Below are 25,576 nucleotides of genomic sequence, written 5' to 3'. Positions count from 1 at the left end.
CTGTAACCCGGCACTGACTCTGGGATACGCTGTAACCCGGCACTGACTCTGGGATACACTGTAACCCGGCACTGACTCTGGGATACACTGTAACCCGGCACTGACTCTGGGATATACATTAACCCGGCACTGACTCTGGGATACGCTGTAACCCGGCACTGACTCTGGGATACACTGTAACCCGGCACTGACTCTGGGATACACTGTAACCCGGCACTGACTCGGGGATACACTGTAACCCGGCACTGACTCTGGGATACACTGTAACCCGGCACTGACTCTGGGATACACTGTAACCCGGCACTGACTCAGGGATACACTGTAACCCGGCACTGACTCTGGGATACGCTGTAACCCGGCACTGACTCTGGGATACACAGTAACCCGGCACTGACTCTGGGATACGCTGTAACCCGGCACTGACTCTGGGATACACTGTAACCCGGCACTGACTCTGGGATACACTGTAACCCGGCACTGACTCTGGGATACACTGTAACCCGGCACTGACTCTGGGATACACTGTAACCCGGCACTGACTCTGGGATACACATTAACCCGGCACTGACTCTGGGATACGCTGTAACCCGGCACTGATTCTGGGATACACTGTAACCCGGCACTGACTCTGGGATACGCTGTAACCCGGCACTGACTCTGGGATACGCTGTAACCCGGCACTGACTCTGGGATACGCTGTAACCCGGCACTGACTCTGGGATACACAGTAACCCGGCACTGACTCTGGGATACGCTGTAACCCGGCACTGACTCTGGGATACGCTGTAACCCGGCACTGACTCTGGGATACGCTGTAACCCGGCACTGACTCTGGGATACACTGTAACCCGGCACTGACTCTGGGATACACTGTAACCCGGCACTGACTCTGGGATACACTGTAACCCGGCACTGACTCTGGGATACGCTGTAACCCGGCACTGACTCTGGGATACGCTGTAACCCGGCACTGACTCTGGGATACGCTGTAACCCGGCACTGACTCTGGGATACGCTGTAACCCGGCACTGACTCTGGGATACGCTGTAACCCGGCACTGACTCTGGGATACACTGTAACCCGGCACTGACTCTGGGATACACTGTAACCCGGCACTGACTCTGGGATACACTGTAACCCGGCACTGACTCTGGGACGCACTGTAACCCGGCACTGACTCTGGGACGCACTGTAACCCGGCACTGACTCTGGGATACACTGTAACCCGGCACTGACTCTGGGATACACTGTAACCCGGCACTGACTCTGGGATACGCTGTAACCCGGCACTGACTCTGGGATACACTGTAACCCGGCACTGACTCTGGGATACACTGTAACCCGGCACTGACTCTGGGATACACTGTAACCCGGCACTGACTCTGGGATACACTGTAACCCGGCACTGACTCTGGGATACACTGTAACCCGGCACTGACTCTGGGATACGCTGTAACCCGGCACTGTCTCTGGGATACACAGTAACCCGGCACTGACTCTGGGATACGCTGTAACCCGGCACTGACTCTGGGATACACAGTAACCCGGCACTGACTCTGGGATACGCTGTAACCCGGCACTGACTCTGGGATACACAGTAACCCGGCACTGACTCTGGGATACACTGTAACCCGGCACTGACTCTGGGATACACTGTAACCCGGCACTGACTCTGGGATACACTGTAACCCGGCACTGACTCTGGGATACACTGTAACCCGGCACTGACTCTGGGATACACAGTAACCCGGCACTGACTCTGGGATACACTGTAACCCGGCACTGACTCTGGGATACACTGTAACCCGGCACTGACTCTGGGATACACTGTAACCCGGCACTGTCTCTGGGATACACTGTAACCCGGCACTGACTCTGGGATACACTGTAACCCGGCACTGTCTCTGGGATACACAGTAACCCGGCACTGACTCTGGGATACGCTGTAACCCGGCACTGACTCTGGGATACGCCGTAACCCGGCACTGACTCTGGGATACACTGTAACCCGGCACTGACTCTGGGATACACTGTAACCCGGCACTGTCTCTGGGATACACTGTAACCCGGCACTGACTCTGGGATACACTGTAACCCGGCACTGTCTCTGGGATACACAGTAACCCGGCACTGACTCTGGGATACGCTGTAACCCGGCACTGACTCTGGGATACGCCGTAACCCGGCACTGACTCTGGGATACACTGTAACCCGGCACTGACTCTGGGATACACTGTAACCCGGCACTGACTCTGGGATACACTGTAACCCGGCACTGACTCTGGGATACACTGTAACCCGGCACTGACTCTGGGATACACTGTAACCCGGCACTGACTCTGGGATACACTTTAACCCGGCACTGACTCTGGGATACGCTGTAACCCGGCACTGACTCTGGGATACGCTGTAACCCGGCACTGACTCTGGGATACGCTGTAACCCGGCACTGACTCTGGGATACACTGTAACCCGGCACTGACTCTGGGATACACAGTAACCCGGCACTGACTCTGGGATACACTGTAACCCGGCACTGACTCTGGGATACACTGTAACCCGGCACTGACTCTGGGATACACTGTAACCCGGCACTGACTCTGGGATACACTGTAACCCGGCACTGACTCTGGGATACACTTTAACCCGGCACTGACTCTGGGATACGCTGTAACCCGGCACTGACTCTGGGATACGCTGTAACCCGGCACTGACTCTGGGATACACTGTAACCCGGCACTGACTCTGGGATACGCTGTAACCCGGCACTGACTCTGGGATACGCTGTAACCCGGCACTGACTCTGGGATACGCTGTAACCCGGCACTGACTCTGGGATACACTGTAACCCGGCACTGACTCTGGGATACACTGTAACCCGGCACTGACTCTGGGATACACTGTAACCCGGCACTGACTCTGGGATACACTGTAACCCGGCACTGACTCTGGGATACACTGTAACCCGGCACTGACTCTGGGATACACTGTAACCCGGCACTGACTCTGGGATACACTGTAACCCGGCACTGACTCTTGGATACACTGTAACCCGGCACTGACTCTGGGATACACTGTAACCCGGCACTGACTCTGGGATACACTGTAACCCGGCACTGACTCTGGGATACACTGTAACCCGGCACTGACTCTGGGATACACTGTAACCCGGCACTGACTCTGGGATACACTGCAACCCGGCACTGACTCTGGGATACACTGTAACCCGGCACTGACTCTGGGATACACTGTAACCCGGCACTGACTCTGGGATACGCTGTAACCCGGCACTGACTCTGGGATACACTGTAACCCGGCACTGACTCTGGGATACACTGTAACCCGGCACTGACTCTGGGATACACTGTAACCCGGCACTGACTCTGGGATACACTGTAACCCGGCACTGACTCTGGGATACACTGTAACCCGGCACTGACTCTGGGATACACTGTAACCCGGCACTGTCTCTGGGATACGCAGTAACCCGGCACTGACTCTGGGATACGCTGTAACCCGGCACTGACTCTGGGATACACAGTAAACCGGCACTGACTCTGGGATACACTGTAACCCGGCACTGACTCTGGGATACACTGTAACCTGGCACTGACTCTGGGATACACTGTAACCCGGCACTGACTCTGGGATACACTGTAACCCGGCACTGACTCTGGCATACACTGTAACCCGGCACTGACTCTGGGACGCACTGTAACCCGGCACTGACTCTGGGATACGCCGTAACCCGACACCGACTCTGGGATACGCCGTAACCCGGCACTGACTCTGGGATACACTGTAACCCGGCACTGACTCTGGGATACACTGTAACCCGGCACTGACTCTGGGATACGCTGTAACCCGGCACTGACTCTGGGATACACTGTAACCCGGCACTGACTCTGGGATACGCTGTAACCCGGCACTGACTCTGGGATACGCTGTAACCCGGCACTGACTCTGGGATACGCTGTAACCCGGCACTGACTCTGGGATACACTGTAACCCGGCACTGACTCTGGGATACACTGTTACCCGGCACTGACTCTGGGATACACTGTAACCCGGCACTGACTCTGGGATACACTGTAACCCGGCACTGACTCTGGGATACACTGTAACCCGGCACTGACTCTGGGATACACTGTAACCCGGCACTGACTCTGGGATACACTGTAACCCGGCACTGTCTCTGGGATACACAGTAACCCGGCATTGACTCTGGGATACGCTGTAACCCGGCACTGACTCTGGGATACACAGTAACCCGGCACTGACTCTGGGATACAGTGTAACCCGGCACTGACTCTGGGATACACTGTAACCCGGCACTGACTCTGGGATACACTGTAACCCAGCACTGACTCTGGGATACACTGTAACCCGGCACTGACTCTGGGATACGCTGTAACCCGGCACTGACTCTGGGATACACTGTAACCCGGCACTGACTCTGGGATACACTGTAACCCGGCACTGACTCTGGGATACACTGTAACCCGGCACTGACTCTGGGATACACTGTAACCCGGCACTGACTCTGGGATACACTGTAACCCGGCACTGACTCTGGGATACACTGTAACCCGGCAGTAATGCTCTTTCAGAATGAACAAGAAGGGATTTACAGACATCGGTCTATGTACGGCACGGTGGCACAGTGGTTAGCGCTGCTGCCTCACAGCACCAGGGACCTGGGTTCGATTCCAGCCTTAATCACTGTGTGGAGTTTTCACATTCCACCTGTGACTGCTTGGGTTTCCTCCAGGAGCTCCCGTTTCCTCCCACAATTGAAAGATGTGCAGGTTAGGTGGATTGGCCATGCTAAATTGCCTCTTAGTGTCCCAAGATGAATAGGTTAGATGGATTAGCCGTGGTAAATGAATGGGGTTACAGGGATAGGAAGGCAAGAGGGCCTGGCAAGATACATTGTCAGAGAATCGGTGCAACTTGATGGGTCGAATGGCTTCCTTCTGCACTGTCGGGATTTGATGATCCTCATTGACCCTTTCTTTACCTCTTCAAAACACTCCAGCAAGTTAGTTAAATACAATTTCCCCTTGAGAAATCCATGCTGGCTCTTCCTAATCAACCCACATTTTTTCATGTGACTGCTAATTCTATCCTGAATAATTGTTTCTGGAAATTTGCCCACCACTGATGTTAAACTGGTTGATTGGCCATGCTAAAAATTGCCGTTAGTGTCCTGGGATGTGTAGGTTAGAGGGATTAGTGGGTAAAATCTGTAGGGATATGGGGGTAGGGCCTGGGTGGGATTGTGGTCAGTGCAGACTCGATGGGCCGAATGGCCTCTTTCTGTACTGCAGGGTTTCTATGATTCTACGACTGGTCAGTAATTGCCGGGCTTTTCCTGACAGCCCTTTTTGAACAAGGGTGCAACATTTGCAATTCTCCAGTCCTCTGGTCCCTCCCCTGAGCGTAGAGAAGACTGGAAGATTATGGCCGGCGCCCCTGCAATTTCTATTCTCGCTTCCTTCGATGTATTTCACCCAGTCCCGTTCCCTTGTCAACTTCCAGCACCAACAATCTATTCAACACTTCCTCCTTATCGAATTTGACCCCTTCTCCAGACAGAGCTTCCTTGTCTCTTGCTATCTCCTGGGCAGCATCTACTTCCTTGGTAAACGACAGATGCAAAGTGTTCATTTAATACCTCAGCCATGCCCCCAGCCTCCATATGTAAATCCCCTTTAGGTCCCTAATCACCCTTTGTTACTCTTTTACTATTTATATTTCTCTCAAAGACTTTGGGATTCCCCTTTATGTTGGCTGCCAGTCTTTTCTGATAAATCCTTCTCTCTTCTCCAATGTGCTTTTTCACCTCCCTCTGAAACTTCTGTATTCCTCTTGGTTCTCAATTACTTGACGCCAGTCATGAGCAAACATTTTTTTTCCTCATCTTAATTTCTATCTCCTTTTTCATCCAGGGAGCGCTGGATTTGTTTACCCTAACTTTCCCCTTTAAGAGAAAATACCTTGACTGTGTCTGGACCATTTCTGTTTTGAAGGTAGTCCATTGTTCAGCTTTTCATTCCAGTCTAACTGACCCACCTCCATTCTTGCCCCTTGGAATGTTGGTTCTCCCCCAGTTAATTATTTAACTTTGGACTTCCCATTGATAAACATTATGATACAATGGTCACTGTTTCCTAAATGTTCCCCCATCTACCTGGCCCAGCTCATTTCCAAGAACCAGGTCCAACAGTCTTTCTTGTTGGACTGGACATGTGCTGCAGTCCGAAATTCTCCTGAACACAACCTAGGAACTTTTGCCCCTCTCCGCCCTTTCCACTACCACTGTCTCAGTCTACATTTGGGTAACTAAAATCCCCCATTATAACTACTCCATAATGTTTGCATCTCTCTGTAACTTCCCTACAGATTTGTTCTTCTACATCACTCGTTGGCAGTCTACAGACTTCACCAAGCAATGTATTTGAACACTTTTTGTTCCTTAGCTCCAGCCAAATTGTTTCTGTCCTTGAAACCTCGAGGAAATCTTCGTTCTCCTGCACTCCAATGCTCTCCTTAACCAACAATGTCACCCCTCCTACTTTCCTGAACACCTTGTATCCAGGACTATTTAACACCCAGTCTGTCCCTTCCTTGAGTCAGGTCTCTGTTATCATCACAATGTCATATTTCCACATTGCATTCTGTGCCTGTAACTCCCCAGTCTTGTGCAGTAAGCTCTGTGCATTCACATATCTTCCCCCGGAGTCCTTTGCCAGATTAAAGGCAAAGCGTTTTGATGAGAAACTTGCAGAAAACACTTCCTTGACCTTAACTGGAGGATTGTGTCTGAGCCTGGGCACACAGATGTCGAGGCTTTGGGGAGGGTGAAGTGGAGATTTACCAGAATGGCACCAGGTATGAGGGACTACAGTTATGTGGAGAAACTGGAGGAAGAGGTTGTGATCTCCTTTAGCTGAGAAGGCAATTGGAAGGGAAGGAGCCTGGTGGCAGAGATTACGACCACTTGGCCTTTTGATTACTATAGTTTCCTGATCAGAGGCTGGGGTCATGACAACTCAGTCTGGCAGAGGAGGCCTCAAACAAAGGTTAGGCCAAATTACTCACAAATGCAAAGAGCATAATATCTGCATCAGGCACTGGGAATATACTCCTCTTGTTTTGTGTACACCAATCTGGCAGGCTGCCCACTTCCTGGCCACCGTCTTAGACATACAGTACGTCATTCAAAACCCCCAAAGGTAGTATGCCACTGAACTAGGCCATCATCTCCATACAGCTGTTGCACTGATCAATCAGTAGATATGGTACCAATTGTCCACTCACCTGTTTTGTTGTTCTGTTTTTCAACATGCTCTTCAGGCGAGGAGACAGTCTCTGCACTGGCACTGGTAAGACAGTTTCGGTTCTTGGGAAGTTCGATGGAGTCATGGCGCTCAGAGTACGATAGCTCCTCGTGTGGATCAATGAATTTATTGGCTACCTGCGAGCTTCTCATCCTGATCTCTGACCCGCAGTTTCCTGAACTTTGACCTCTGCTACTGGTCACCGTGCTCCTTGGCAGTCGAACGGCAGAATTCGATAGACAGCGAGCAGAAGTGTCTGAAGTGCACAAGGCAACAGCGTGGTCATTTGGCATCAGTTGCTGAGGTTGGAGGGAAGAAGCTTCCAGAACAGCTTTGGAGTTAGGGGGCTTTCTGTCATCGTCCGGTGGATCTAAGTGAATGAGGCGATACTGAGGAGATGGGCAGGTATCGAGGTGCGTTACAGGCTGGTTCTGTTGACAAGTGGATGGGACTGTCAGGTTAGCTTTGTTATTCATTAGCCTTTTGAGAAGTGGATGTTGACAGCAACTCTTACCTGTAGACTGTGGGTCAGTCAGGTGTGAGCTGAGCACCCTGGGTCTGGTTTGGGAATGGAGAGGAGACGGGATCTCCTTGACCTGATCCTTTCTCTGAGGAAGCAGTGGGTCGTGTGCAGTGGAGATCTCCCAGCTCTGCCTGGAGTTTTGATCCATTGTTGGGGCTGGGGAGTGCGGAGTGAGCTGCTGTCCAGAAGAGATCTCGGAAACCCACTCTGAGCTTGGACTGGCTATGTGATTGACCTTTGACACGCAAACACTGACCACTGCCTTGAGATCAGCAGAGTTCCTGAGCTCCTGACTGCTCTCAACAGGCTCCTCTCTTTGGCAGTGGAGTTGTTGGGCGCAGTCTCCCCTTCCCTCCATGGTTTTCCTTCTGGACTTTGACTTACAGTCAACTGTAGTGCTTCCAGGTTCAAAGGTGACACTGTTCTCCCCATTGCTTCTCCGTGGATGATCAACGTCTTTGGCATTTGGCTCCAAACCGCCTGTAGTCCTCCCATTGCTGCCTGACACAATGGCATAGCAGTATGCTGAGATCTTAGTGTCTTTTCTATCTGCGGTGTTGTCTTGACAAGAAACTGCCACTGCTCCACCGTCAATCACAGAGACATCATCAATGGAAGTCACATCTCCAATATACGTTTCCTTGATGGGTTCGATTCTGACCCTGCGCTCCGACGGAAGAACCCAGCATGGAATGACTCTGGGAGTCAAAGACCCAACTTCTCCAGCCTCCACCGTCAGATTAGTCTTCAAGCCCATTGCAGTCTCCAGGGGAAGTTCATGCTGACTGGGCAGGTAGAGTTCTTTGTCTTGGGGGATGATCCTAATGTCTGGAAACTGATAAGAAGGAGGCTCATAGTTCCTAGCTTTGGAATCTGATATAATGTAAGACCCACAGGAACTGCACTTGCCATCAATGCAGATTGCTGTGTTGAACTGAGGGACGTTTGCCCTGTCCGGCACTTTTTCTCCATTGGTTAATGTGTTGCTCCCACTTCTCCAGGTTGCCCGTCCCTGCATGTTTTTACAGGGAAGTTTACTGGTGTCTCCTAAGCCAGCCTTCAGCAAGCACTCCTTCCTGGGCAACCCATACATCGGAAGGCCAGGCTTTGGTATCGAGCCCCTCAGGCCCCGGCGGATTGAGTACTCAATGCCGCACTTCCTCCGCAGCTGGTAACGGACTTCAGCCTCCTGCGAGGACTCGTCCTCGAACCTTACCCGGCTGGGTGACTGGCTTCGCTTCTTCCGCAGTCCGCAATGTGACTCGCCACTGGAGGAGTCGCTGAGGTTGCCGCTGTTGTGGAGATTTGAGGAGAGTCCATCCCTGGAGTATGGGCCTTTCTTTGGTGAACAGGTGTCGTCTGTACTGGTTTCCCTGCGGAGTGAGCTGAAACAAGTGGTTATTTTAGCAAGCTGCACCATTACAGAACCAAGAGTCCAGCCTGGTGAAGTACTGAGGCAGATGGGTGGCATAACGTGGGTAACAATGCACGGTGCCACAAAGTGGCAATACATTGCTTCTGATGGTGACCCCATATTAAGTCCCTCACACTTTCTTGGAAAGTCACAGGGTCAACTGGAACTAACGGAATGGAGAATGGAAAGAAAATTATTGTTCACCATAGTCACGGCACTACACTGCCCTGGAAGTTAGAAGGTCATGATATCACGTACTCACTCCAGATCAGTGAGGGACAACCTTGGCTAGTGAGTGGGCTGAATGAGTGGCCCTCAAGACTGAAACCAGCTTGTTCACTAACCATGACTCCGTGAATAAATTTTAATACATTTAACATAGACTGAATATTTCATAATGAGTTATAAAAAATGCTTCATCATTTTTATATTCATAGAACTGTCATCAACTTCAAATAGTAAAATAAAATCAAAATCATTCTAGCTATGACTGTAACACGACATTCTTGCTATGACTGTAACACTACATTCTTGCTATGACTGTAACACTATATTCTTGCTATGACTGTAACACTATATTCTTGCTATGACTGTAACACTATATTCTTGCTATGACTGTAACACTACATTCTTGCTATGACTGTAACACTACATTCTTGCTATGACTGTAACACTATATTCTTGCTATGACTGTAACACTATATTCTTGCTATGACTGTAACACTATATTCTTGCTATGACTGTAACACTATATTCTAGCTATGACTGTAACACTATATTCTTGCTATGACTGTAACACTATATTCTTGCTATGACTGTAACACTACATTCTAGCTATGACTGTAACACTACATTCTTGCTATGACTGTAACACTACATTCTTGCTATGACTGTAACACTACATTCTTGCTATGACTGTAACACTACATTCTAGCTATGACTGTAACACTACATTCTAGCTATGACTGTAACACTATATTCTTGCTATGACTGTAACACTATATTCTAGCTATGACTGTAACACTATATTCTTGCTATGACTGTAACACTATATTCTTGCTATGACTGTAACACTACATTCTTGCTATGACTGTAACACTATATTCTAGCTATGACTGTAACACTATATTCTTGCTATGACTGTAACACTATATTCTTGCTATGACTGTAACACTATATTCTTGCTATGACTGTAACACTACATTCTTGCTATGACTGTAACACTACATTCTTGCTATGACTGTAACACTATATTCTTGCTATGACTGTAACACTATATTCTTGCTATGACTGTAACACTACATTCTTGCTATGACTGTAACACTACATTCTTGCTATGACTGTAACACTATATTCTAGCTATGACTGTAACACTATATTCTTGCTATGACTGTAACACTATATTCTTGCTATGACTGTAACACTATATTCTTGCTATGACTGTAACACTACATTCTTGCTATGACTGTAACACTACATTCTTGCTATGACTGTAACACTATATTCTAGCTATGACTGTAACACTATATTCTTGCTATGACTGTAACACTATATTCTTGCTATGACTGTAACACTACATTCTTGCTATGACTGTAACACTACATTCTTGCTATGACTGTAACACTACATTCTTGCTATGACTGTAACACTACATTCTTGCTGTGACTGTAACACTACATTCTTGCTATGACTGTAACACTATATTCTTGCTATGACTGTAACACTACATTCTTGCTATGACTGTAACACTACATTCTTGCTATGACTGTAACACTACATTCTTGCTATGACTGTAACACTACATTCTTGCTATGACTGTAACACTACATTCTTGCTGTGACTGTAACACTACATTCTTGCTATGACTGTAACACTATATTCTAGCTATGACTGTAACACTATATTCCTGCTATGACTGTAACACTACATTCTTGCTATGACTGTAACACTACATTCTTGCTGTGACTGTAACACTACATTCTTGCTATGACTGTAACACTATATTCTTGCTATGACTGTAACACTATATTCTTGCTATGACTGTAACACTACATTCTTGCTATGACTGTAACACTACATTCTAGCTATGACTGTAACACTACATTCTTGCTATGACTGTAACACTATATTCTTGCTATGACTGTAACACTATATTCTAGCTATGACTGTAACACTATATTCTTGCTATGACTGTAACACTATATTCTTGCTATGACTGTAACACTACATTCTTGCTATGACTGTAACACTACATTCTTGCTATGACTGTAACACTATATTCTTGCTATGACTGTAACACTACATTCTTGCTATGACTGTAACACTACATTCTTGCTATGACTGTAACACTATATTCTTGCTGTGACTGTAACACTACATTCTTGCTGTGACTGTAACACTATATTCTTGCTATGACTGTAACACTATATTCTTGCTATGACTGTAACACTATATTCTAGCTATGACTGTAACACTACATTCTTGCTATGACTGTAACACTATATTCTTGCTATGACTGTAACACTACATTCTTGCTATGACTGTAACACTACATTCTTGCTATGACTGTAACACTACATTCTTGCTATGACTGTAACACTATATTCTTGCTATGACTGTAACACTATATTCTTGCTATGACTGTAACACTACATTCTTGCTATGACTGTAACACTATATTCTTGCTATGACTGTAACACTATATTCTTGCTATGACTGTAACACTACATTCTTGCTATGACTGTAACACTATATTCTAGCTATGACTGTAACACTACATTCTTGCTATGACTGTAACACTATATTCTTGCTATGACTGTAACACTACATTCTTGCTATGACTGTAACACTACATTCTTGCTATGACTGTAACACTACATTCTTGCGATGACTGTAACACTACATTCTTGCTATGACTGTAACACTACATTCTAGCTATGACTGTAACACTATATTCTTGCTATGACTGTAACACTACATTCTTGCTATGACTGTAACACTACATTCTTGCTATGACTGTAACACTATATTCTAGCTATGACTGTAACACTACATTCTTGCTATGACTGTAACACTATATTCTTGCTATGACTGTAACACTACATTCTTGCTATGACTGTAACACTACATTCTTGCTATGACTGTAACACTACATTCTTGCGATGACTGTAACACTACATTCTTGCTATGACTGTAACACTACATTCTAGCTATGACTGTAACACTATATTCTTGCTATGACTGTAACACTACATTCTTGCTATGACTGTAACACTACATTCTTGCTATGACTGTAACACTATATTCTTGCTATGACTGTAACACTACATTCTTGCTATGACTGTAACACTACATTCTTGCTATGACTGTAACACTACATTCTTGCTATGACTGTAACACTACATTCTTGCTATGACTGTAACACTACATTCTAGCTATGACTGTAACACTACATTCTTGCTATGACTGTAACACTACATTCTTGCTATGACTGTAACACTACATTCTAGCTATGACTGTAACACTACATTCTTGCTATGACTGTAACACTACATTCTTGCTATGACTGTAACACTACATTCTTGCTATGACTGTAACACTATATTCTTGCTATGACTGTAACACTATATTCTTGCTATGACTGTAACACTACATTCTTGCTATGACTGTAACACTATATTCTTGCTATGACTGTAACACTACATTCTTGCTATGACTGTAACACTATATTCTTGCTATGACTGTAACACTACATTCTTGCTATGACTGTAACACTATATTCTTGCTATGACTGTAACACTATATTCTTGCTATGACTGTAACACTACATTCTTGCTATGACTGTAACACTACATTCTAGCTATGACTGTAACACTACATTCTAGCTATGACTGTAACACTACATTCTTGCTATGACTGTAACACTACATTCTAGCTATGACTGTAACACTACATTCTTGCTATGACTGTAACACTATATTCTTGCTATGACTGTAACACTATATTCTTGCTATGCCTGTAACACTACATTCTTGCTATGGCTGTAACACTATATTCTTGCTATGACTGTAACACGACATTCTTGCTATGACTGTAACACTATATTCTTGCTATGCCTGTAACACTACATTCTTGCTATGACTGTAACACTATATTCTTGCTATGACTGTAACACTACATTCTAGCTATGACTGTAACACTACATTCTTGCTATGACTGTAACACTATATTCTTGCTATGACTGTAACACTACATTCTAGCTATGACTGTAACACTACATTCTTGCTATGACTGTAACACTACATTCTTGCTATGACTGTAACACTACATTCTTGCTATGACTGTAACACTATATTCTTGCTATGCCTGTAACACTACATTCTTGCTATGACTGTAACACTACATTCTTGCTATGACTGTAACACTACATTCTTGCTATGACTGTAACACTATATTCTTGCTATGACTGTAACACTACATTCTTGCTATGACTGTAACACTATATTCTTGCTATGCCTGTAACACTACATTCTTGCTATGACTGTAACACTACATTCTTGCTATGACTGTAACACTACATTCTTGCTATGACTGTAACACTATATTCTTGCTATGCCTGTAACACTACATTCTTGCTATGACTGTAACACTATATTCTTGCTATGCCTGTAACACTACATTCTTGCTATGACTGTAACACTATATTCTTGCTATGCCTGTAACACTACATTCTTGCTATGACTGTAACACTACATTCTTGCTATGACTGTAACACTACATTCTTGCTATGACTGTAACACTATATTCTTGCTATGCCTGTAACACTACATTCTTGCTATGACTGTAACACTACATTCTTGCTATGACTGTAACACTACATTCTAGCTATGACTGTAACACTACATTCTTGCTATGACTGTAACACTATATTCTAGCTATGACTGTAACACTACATTCTTGCTATGACTGTAACACTATATTCTTGCTATGACTGTAACACTACATTCTTGCTATGACTGTAACACTACATTCTTGCTATGACTGTAACACTACATTCTAGCTATGACTGTAACACTATATTCTTGCTATGACTGTAACACTACATTCTTGCTATGACTGTAACACTATATTCTTGCTATGCCTGTAACACTACATTCTTGCTATGACTGTAACACTACATTCTTGCTATGACTGTAACACTACATTCTTGCTATGACTGTAACACTACATTCTTGCTATGACTGTAACACTACATTCTTGCTATGACTGTAACACTACATTCTTGCTATGACTGTAACACTATATTCTAGCTATGACTGTAACACTATATTCTTGCTATGACTGTAACACTACATTCTTGCTATGACTGTAACACTATATTCTTGCTATGACTGTAACACTATATTCTAGCTATGACTGTAACACTATATTCTTGCTATGACTGTAACACTACATTCTTGCTATGACTGTAACACTATATTCTTGCTATGACTGTAACACTATATTCTTGCTATGACTGTAACACTACATTCTTGCTATGACTGTAACACTACATTCTTGCTATGACTGTAACACTACATTCTTGCTATGACTGTAACACTATATTCTTGCTATGACTGTAACACTATATTCTTGCTATGACTGTAACACTACATTCTAGCTATGACTGTAACACTACATTCTTGCTATGACTGTAACACTGTATTCTTGCTATGACTGTAACACTACATTCTTGCTATGACTGTAACACTATATTCTAGCTATGACTGTAACACTACATTCTAGCTATGACTGTAACACTATATTCTAGCTATGACTGTAACACTACATTCTAGCTATGACTGTAACACTACATTCTTGCTATGACTGTAACACTACATTCTAGCTATGACTGTAACACTATATTCTTGCTATGACTGTAACACTACATTCTAGCTATGACTGTAACACTACATTCTTGCTATGACTGTAACACTATATTCTTGCTATGACTGTAACACTACATTCTAGCGATGACTGTAACACTACATTCTAGCTATGACTGTAACACTATATTCTTGCTATGACTGTAACACTACATTCTAGCTATGACTGTAACACTATATTCTTGCTATGACTGTAACACTACATTCTTGCTATGACTGTAACACTATATTCTTGCTATGACTGTAACACTACATTCTTGCTATGACTGTAACACTACATTCTAGCTATGACTGTAACACTATATTCTTGCTATGACTGTAACACTACATTCTTGCTATGACTGTAACACTATATTCTTGCTATGACTGTAACACTACATTCTAGCTATGACTGTAACACTATATTCTTGCTATGACTGTAACACTACATTCTTGCTATGACTGTAACACTATATTCTTGCTATGACTGTAACACTACATTCTTGCTATGACTGTAACACTACATTCTAGCTATGACTGTAACACTATATTCTTGCTATGACTGTAACACTACATTCTTGCTATGACTGTAACACTATATTCTTGCTATGACTGTAACACTACATTCTAGCTATGACTGTAACACTATATTCTTGCTATGACTGTAACACTACATTCTTGCTATGACTGTAACACTACATTCTTGCTATGACTGTAACACTATATTCTTGCTATGACTGTAACACTACATTCTTGCTATGACTGTAACACTACATTCTAGCTATGACTGTAACACTATATTCTTGCTATGACTGTAACACTACATTCTTGCTATGACTGTAACACTATATTCTTGCTATGACTGTAACACTACATTCTAGCTATGACTGTAACACTATATTCTTGCTATGACTGTAACACTACATTCTTGCTATGACTGTAACACTATATTCTTGCTATGACTGTAACACTACATTCTTGCTATGACTGTAACACTATATTCTTGCTATGACTGTAACACTATATTCTAGCTATGACTGTAACACTATATTCTTGCTATGACTGTAACACTATATTCTTGCTATGCCTGTAACACTACATTCTTGCTATGACTGTAACACTACATTCTTGCTATGACTGTAACACTACATTCTTGCTATGACTGTAACACTATATTCTTGCTATGCCTGTAACACTACATTCTTGCTATGACTGTAACACTATATTCTTGCTATGCCTGTAACACTACATTCTTGCTATGACTGTAACACTATATTCTTGCTATGCCTGTAACACTACATTCTTGCTATGACTGTAACACTACATTCTTGCTATGACTGTAACACTACATTCTTGCTATGACTGTAACACTATATTCTTGCTATGCCTGTAACACTACATTCTTGCTATGACTGTAACACTACATTCTTGCTATGACTGTAACACTACATTCTAGCTATGACTGTAACACTACATTCTTGCTATGACTGTAACACTATATTCTAGCTATGACTGTAACACTACATTCTTGCTATGACTGTAACACTATATTCTTGCTATGACTGTAACACTACATTCTTGCTATGACTGTAACACTACATTCTTGCTATGACTGTAACACTACATTCTAGCTATGACTGTAACACTATATTCTTGCTATGACTGTAACACTACATTCTTGCTATGACTGTAACACTATATTCTTGCTATGCCTGTAACACTACATTCTTGCTATGACTGTAACACTACATTCTTGCTATGACTGTAACACTACATTCTTGCTATGACTGTAACACTACATTCTTGCTATGACTGTAACACTACATTCTTGCTATGACTGTAACACTACATTCTTGCTATGACTGTAACACTACATTCTTGCTATGACTGTAACACTACATTCTTGCTATGACTGTAACACTATATTCTAGCTATGACTGTAACACTATATTCTTGCTATGACTGTAACACTACATTCTTGCTATGACTGTAACACTATATTCTTGCTATGACTGTAACACTATATTCTAGCTATGACTGTAACACTATATTCTTGCTATGACTGTAACACTACATTCTTGCTATGACTGTAACACTATATTCTTGCTATGACTGTAACACTATATTCTTGCTATGACTGTAACACTACATTCTTGCTATGACTGTAACACTACATTCTTGCTATGACTGTAACACTACATTCTTGCTATGACTGTAACACTATATTCTTGCTATGACTGTAACACTATATTCTTGCTATGACTGTAACACTACATTCTAGCTATGACTGTAACACTACATTCTTGCTATGACTGTAACACTGTATTCTTGCTATGACTGTAACACTACATTCTTGCTATGACTGTAACACTATATTCTAGCTATGACTGTAACACTACATTCTAGCTATGACTGTAACACTATATTCTAGCTATGACTGTAACACTACATTCTAGCTATGACTGTAACACTACATTCTTGCTATGACTGTAACACTACATTCTAGCTATGACTGTAACACTATATTCTTGCTATGACTGTAACACTACATTCTAGCTATGACTGTAACACTACATTCTTGCTATGACTGTAACACTATATTCTTGCTATGACTGTAACACTACATTCTAGCGATGACTGTAACACTACATTCTAGCTATGACTGTAACACTATATTCTTGCTATGACTGTAACACTACATTCTAGCTATGACTGTAACACTATATTCTTGCTATGACTGTAACACTACATTCTTGCTATGACTGTAACACTATATTCTTGCTATGACTGTAACACTACATTCTTGCTATGACTGTAACACTACATTCTAGCTATGACTGTAACACTATATTCTTGCTATGACTGTAACACTACATTCTTGCTATGACTGTAACACTATATTCTTGCTATGACTGTAACACTACATTCTAGCTATGACTGTAACACTATATTCTTGCTATGACTGTAACACTACATTCTTGCTATGACTGTAACACTATATTCTTGCTATGACTGTAACACTACATTCTTGCTATGACTGTAACACTACATTCTAGCTATGACTGTAACACTATATTCTTGCTATGACTGTAACACTACATTCTTGCTATGACTGTAACACTATATTCTTGCTATGACTGTAACACTACATTCTAGCTATGACTGTAACACTATATTCTTGCTATGACTGTAACACTACATTCTTGCTATGACTGTAACACTACATTCTTGCTATGACTGTAACACTATATTCTTGCTATGACTGTAACACTACATTCTTGCTATGACTGTAACACTACATTCTAGCTATGACTGTAACACTATATTCTTGCTATGACTGTAACACTACATTCTTGCTATGACTGTAACACTATATTCTTGCTATGACTGTAACACTACATTCTAGCTATGACTGTAACACTATATTCTTGCTATGACTGTAACACTACATTCTTGCTATGACTGTAACACTATATTCTTGCTATGACTGTAACACTACATTCTTGCTATGACTGTAACACTATATTCTTGCTATGACTGTAACACTATATTCTAGCTATGACTGTAACACTATATTCTTGCTATGACTGTAACACTATATTCTTGCTATGACTGTAACACTATATTCTAGCTATGACTGTAACACTATATTCTTGCTATGACTGTAACACTATATTCTTGCTATGACTGTAACACTATATTCTAGCTATGACTGTAACACTATATTCTTGCTATGACTGTAACACTATATTCTTGCTATGACTGTAACACTACATTCTAGCTATGACTGTAACACTATATTCTTGCTATGACTGTAACACTACATTCTAGCTATGACTGTAATACTACATTCTTGCTATGACTGTAACACTATATTCTTGCTATGACTGTAACACTATATTCTTGCTATGACTGTAACACTATATTCTTGCGATGACTGTAACACTATATTCTAGCTATGACTGTAACACTATATTCTTGCTATGACTGTAACACTACATTCTAGCTATGACTGTAACACTATATTCTTGCTATGACTGTAACACTACATTCTAGCTATGACTGTAATACTACATTCTTGCTATGACTGTAACACTATATTCTAGCTATGACTGTAACACTATATTCTTGCTATGACTGTAACACTACATTCTAGCTATGACTGTAACACTATATTCTTGCTATGACTGTAACACTACATTCTAGCTATGACTGTAATACTACATTCTTGCTATGACTGTAACACTATATTCTTGCTATGACTGTAACACTGCATTCTAGCTATGACTGTAACACTACATTCTAGCTATGACTGTAACACTACATTCTTGCTATGACTGTAACACTACATTCTAGCTATGACTGTAACACTATATTCTTGCTATGACTGTAACACTACATTCTAGCTATGACTGTAACACTATATTCTAGCTATGACTGTAACACTATATTCTTGCTATGACTGTAACACTACATTCTTGCTATGACTGTAACACTACATTCTAGCTATGACTGTAATACTACATTCTTGCTATGACTGTAACACTATATTCTTGCTATGACTGTAACACTACATTCTAGCTATGACTGTAACACTACATTCTAGCTATGACTGTAACACTATATTCTTGCTATGACTGTAACACTACATTCTTGCTATGACTGTAACACTACATTCTAGCTATGACTGTAACACTATATTCTTGCTATGACTGTAACACTACATTCTTGCTATGACTGTAACACTATATTCTTGCTAGACTGTAACACTACATTCTAGCTATGACTGTAACACTATATTCTAGCTATGACTGTAACACTATATTCTTGCTATGACTGTAACACTATATTCTTGCTATGACTGTAACACTATATTCTTGCTATGACTGTAACACTATATTCTTGCTATGACTGTAACACTACATTCTAGCTATGACTGTAACACTATATTCTAGCTATGACTGTAACACTACATTCTTGCTATGACTGTAACACTACATTCTTGCTATGACTGTAACACTACATTCTAGCTATGACTGTAACACTATATTCTAGCTATGACTGTAACACTATATTCTTGCTATGACTGTAACACTACATTCTAGCTATGACTGTAACACTACATTCTAGCTATGACTGTAACACTACATTCTTGCTATGACTGTAACACTACATTCTTGCTATGACTGTAACACTACATTCTTGCTATGACTGTAACACTACATTCTAGCTATGACTGTAACACTATATTCTTGCTATGACTGTAACACTATATTCTTGCTATGACTGTAACACTACATTCTAGCTATGACTGTAACACTACATTCTAGCTATGACTGTAACACTACATTCTTGCTATGACTGTAACACTATATTCTTGCTATGACTGTAACACTACATTCTTGCTATGACTGTAACACTACATTCTAGCTATGACTGTAACACTATATTCTAGCTATGACTGTAACACTACATTCTAGCTATGACTGTAACACTACATTCTAGCTATGACTGTAACACTACATTCTAGCTATGACTGTAACACTACTATTCTAGCTATGACTGTAACACTATATTCTTGCTATGACTGTAACACTATATTCTTGCTATGACTGTAACACTATATTCTAGCTATGACTGTAACACTATATTCTTGCTATGACTGTAACACTAATTCTAGCTATGACTGTAACACTATATTCTTGCTATGACTGTAACACTATATTCTAGCTATGACTGTAACACTATATTCTTGCTATGACTGTAACACTATATTCTAGCTATGACTGTAACACTATATTCTAGCTATGACTGTAACACTATATTCTTGCTATGACTGTAACACTACATTCTAGCTATGACTGTAATACTATATTCTTGCTATGACTGTAACACTACATTCTAGCTATGACTGTAACACTATATTCTTGCTATGACTGTAACACTATATTCTTGCTATGACTGTAACACTACATTCTAGCTATGACTGTAACACTATATTCTTGCTATGACTGTAACACTACATTCTAGCTATGACTGTAACACTACATTCTAGCTATGACTGTAACACTATATTCTTGCTATGACTGTAACACTATATTCTTGCTATGACTGTAACACTACATTCTAGCTATGACTGTAACACTACATTCTAGCTATGACTGTAACACTATATTCTTGCTATGACTGTAACACTATATTCTTGCTATGACTGTAACACTACATTCTAGCTATGACTGTAACACTATATTCTTGCTATGACTGTAACACTACATTCTAGCTATGACTGTAACACTACATTCTAGCTATGACTGTAACACTATATTCTTGCTATGACTGTAACACTACATTCTAGCTATGACTGTAACACTACATTCTAGCTATGACTGTAACACTATATTCTTGCTATGACTGTAACACTATATTCTTGCTATGACTGTAACACTACATTCTAGCTATGACGGTAACACTATATTCTTGCTATGACTGTAACACTACATTCTAGCTATGACTGTAACACTACATTCTAGCTATGACTGTAACACTATATTCTTGCTATGACTGTAACACTATATTCTAGCTATGACTGTAACACTATATTCTTGCTATGACTGTAACACTACATTCTAGCTATGACTGTAACACTATATTCTAGCTATGACTGTAACACTATATTCTTGCTATGACTGTAACACTATATTCTTGCTATGACTGTAACACTACATTCTAGCTATGACTGTAACACTACATTCTAGCTATGACTGTAACACTATATTCTTGCTATGACTGTAACACTACATTCTAGCTATGACTGTAACACTACATTCTAGCTATGACTGTAACACTATATTCTTGCTATGACTGTAACACTACATTCTTGCTATGACTGTAACACTACATTCTTGCTATGACTGTAACACTATATTCTTGCTATGACTGTAACACTACATTCTAGCTATGACTGTAACACTACATTCTAGCTATGACTGTAACACTATATTCTTGCTATGACTGTAACACTACATTCTTGCTATGACTGTAACACTATATTCTAGCTATGACTGTAACACTATATTCTTGCTATGACTGTAACACTATATTCTTGCTATGACTGTAACACTACATTCTTGCTATGACTGTAACACTACATTCTAGCTATGACTGTAACACTATATTCTTGCTATGACTGTAACACTACATTCTTGCTATGACTGTAACACTATATTCTTGCTATGACTGTAACACTATATTCTTGCTATGACTGTAACACTATATTCTTGCTATGACTGTAACACTACATTCTAGCTATGACTGTAACACTATATTCTTGCTATGACTGTAACACTACATTCTTGCTATGACTGTAACACTATATTCTTGCTATGACTGTAACACTACATTCTAGCTATGACTGTAACACTACATTCTAGCTATGACTGTAACACTATATTCTTGCTATGACTGTAACACTATATTCTTGCTATGACTGTAACACTATATTCTTGCTATGACTGTAACACTACATTCTAGCTATGACTGTAACACTATATTCTTGCTATGACTGTAACACTACATTCTTGCTATGACTGTAACACTATATTCTTGCTATGACTGTAACACTACATTCTAGCTATGACTGTAACACTACATTCTAGCTATGACTGTAACACTATATTCTTGCTATGACTGTAACACTATATTCTTGCTATGACTGTAACACTATATTCTTGCTATGACTGTAACACTACATTCTAGCTATGACTGTAACACTATATTCTTGCTATGACTGTAACACTACATTCTTGCTATGACTGTAACACTATATTCTTGCTATGACTGTAACACTACATTCTAGCTATGACTGTAACACTATATTCTTGCTATGACTGTAACACTATATTCTTGCTATGACTGTAACACTACATTCTAGCTATGACTGTAACACTACATTCTAGCTATGACTGTAACACTATATTCTTGCTATGACTGTAACACTATATTCTTGCTATGACTGTAACACTACATTCTTGCTATGACTGTAACACTACATTCTTGCTATGACTGTAACACTATATTCTTGCTATGACTGTAACACTATATTCTTGCTATGACTGTAACACTATATTCTTGCTATGACTGTAACACTACATTCTTGCTATGACTGTAACACTATATTCTTGCTATGACTGTAACACTACATTCTAGCTATGACTGTAACACTACATTCTTGCTATGACTGTAACACTACATTCTAGCTATGACTGTAACACTACATTCTAGCTATGACTGTAACACTACATTCTAGCTATGACTGTAACACTACATTCTTGCTATGACTGTAACACTATATTCTTGCTATGACTGTAACACTACATTCTTGCTATGACTGTAACACTATATTCTTGCTATGACTGTAACACTATATTCTTGCTATGACTGTAACACTATATTCTTGCTATGACTGTAACACTACATTCTTGCTATGACTGTAACACTATATTCTTGCTATGACTGTAACACTATATTCTTGCTATGACTGTAACACTACATTCTTGCTATGACTGTAACACTATATTCTTGCTATGACTGTAACACTACATTCTTGCTATGACTGTAACACTATATTCTAGCTATGACTGTAACACTACATTCTTGCTATGACTGTAACACTACATTCTTGCTATGACTGTAACACTACATTCTTGCTCTGACTGTAACACTACATTCTTGCTATGACTGTAACACTACATTCTTGCTATGACTGTAACACTACATTCTTGCTATGACTGTAACACTATATTCTTGCTATGACTGTAACACTACATTCTTGCTATGACTGTAACACTACATTCTTGCTATGACTGTAACACTACATTCTTGCTATGACTGTAACACTATATTCTTGCTATGACTGTAACACTACATTCTTGCTATGACTGTAACACTACATTCTTGCTATGACTGTAACACTACATTCTTGCTATGACTGTAACACTATATTCTTGCTATGACTGTAACACTACATTCTTGCTATGACTGTAACACTACATTCTTGCTATGACTGTAACACTATATTCTTGCTATGACTGTAACACTACATTCTTGCTATGACTGTAACACTATATTCTTGCTATGACGGTAACACTACATTCTTGCTATGACTGTAACACTACATTCTTGCTATGACTGTAACACTATATTCTTGCTATGACTGTAACACTACATTCTTGCTATGACTGTAACACTACATTCTTGCTATGACTGTAACACTACATTCTTGCTATGACTGTAACACTATATTCTTGCTATGACTGTAACACTACATTCTTGCTATGACTGTAACACTACATTCTTGCTATGACTGTAACACTACATTCTTGCTATGACTGTAACACTATATTCTTGCTATGACTGTAACACTACATTCTTGCTATGACTGTAACACTATATTCTTGCTATGACTGTAACACTACATTCTAGCTATGACTGTAACACTATATTCTTGCTATGACTGTAACACTACATTCTTGCTATGACTGTAACACTACATTCTTGCTATGACTGTAACACTACATTCTTGCTATGACTGTAACACTACATTCTTGCTATGACTGTAACACTATATTCTAGCTATGACTGTAACACTATATTCTTGCTATGACTGTAACACTACATTCTTGCTATGACTGTAACACTACATTCTTGCTATGACTGTAACACTACATTCTTGCTATGACTGTAACACTACATTCTAGCTATGACTGTAACACTACATTCTTGCTATGACTGTAACACTACATTCTTGCTATGACTGTAACACTACATTCTTGCTATGACTGTAACACTACATTCTAGCTATGACTGTAACACTACATTCTTGCTATGACTGTAACACTACATTCTTGCTATGACTGTAACACTACATTCTTGCTATGACTGTAACACTATATTCTAGCTATGACTGTAACACTATATTCTAGCTATGACTGTAACACTATATTCTTGCTATGACTGTAACACTACATTCTTGCTATGACTGTAACACTACATTCTAGCTATGACTGTAACACTATATTCTTGCTATGACTGTAACACTACATTCTTGCTATGACTGTAACACTACATTCTAGCTATGACTGTAACACTACATTCTTGCTATGACTGTAACACTACATTCTTGCTATGACTGTAACACTACATTCTTGCTATGACTGTAACACTACATTCTTGCTATGACTGTAACACTATATTCTTGCTATGACTGTAACACTATATTCTTGCTATGACTGTAACACTACATTCTTGCTATGACTGTAACACTATATTCTAGCTATGACTGTAACACTATATTCTTGCTATGACTGTAACACTACATTCTTGCTATGACTGTAAC

At 41.0% G+C, this 25,576-nt stretch overlaps 1 protein-coding gene across 3 annotated transcripts in view; it reads right to left on the bottom strand.

Moving 5' to 3' along the window:
• LOC144497164 (uncharacterized protein KIAA1614-like) overlaps positions 1-25,576 on the bottom strand; it is a 90,534-nt gene that overhangs the window by 35,073 nt on the left and 29,885 nt on the right. For 2 of the 3 annotated variants that reach the window (XM_078217967.1, XM_078217969.1), the window contains exon 5: positions 7,324-9,251. In XM_078217967.1, coding sequence (XP_078074093.1) covers positions 7,324-9,251 — 1,928 coding nt within the window. The remainder of the gene's footprint in view (positions 1-7,323; positions 9,252-25,576) is intronic. The other variant, XM_078217968.1, reaches the window with a different exon arrangement.

This window comes from Mustelus asterias, chromosome 8 (genome assembly GCF_964213995.1).
Source record: "Mustelus asterias chromosome 8, sMusAst1.hap1.1, whole genome shotgun sequence".
Classification (NCBI taxonomy): Eukaryota; Metazoa; Chordata; class Chondrichthyes; order Carcharhiniformes; family Triakidae; genus Mustelus; species Mustelus asterias.
Note: the sequence above shows the minus strand (reverse complement) of the source record. Positions and strands in the feature narration are given on the sequence as shown.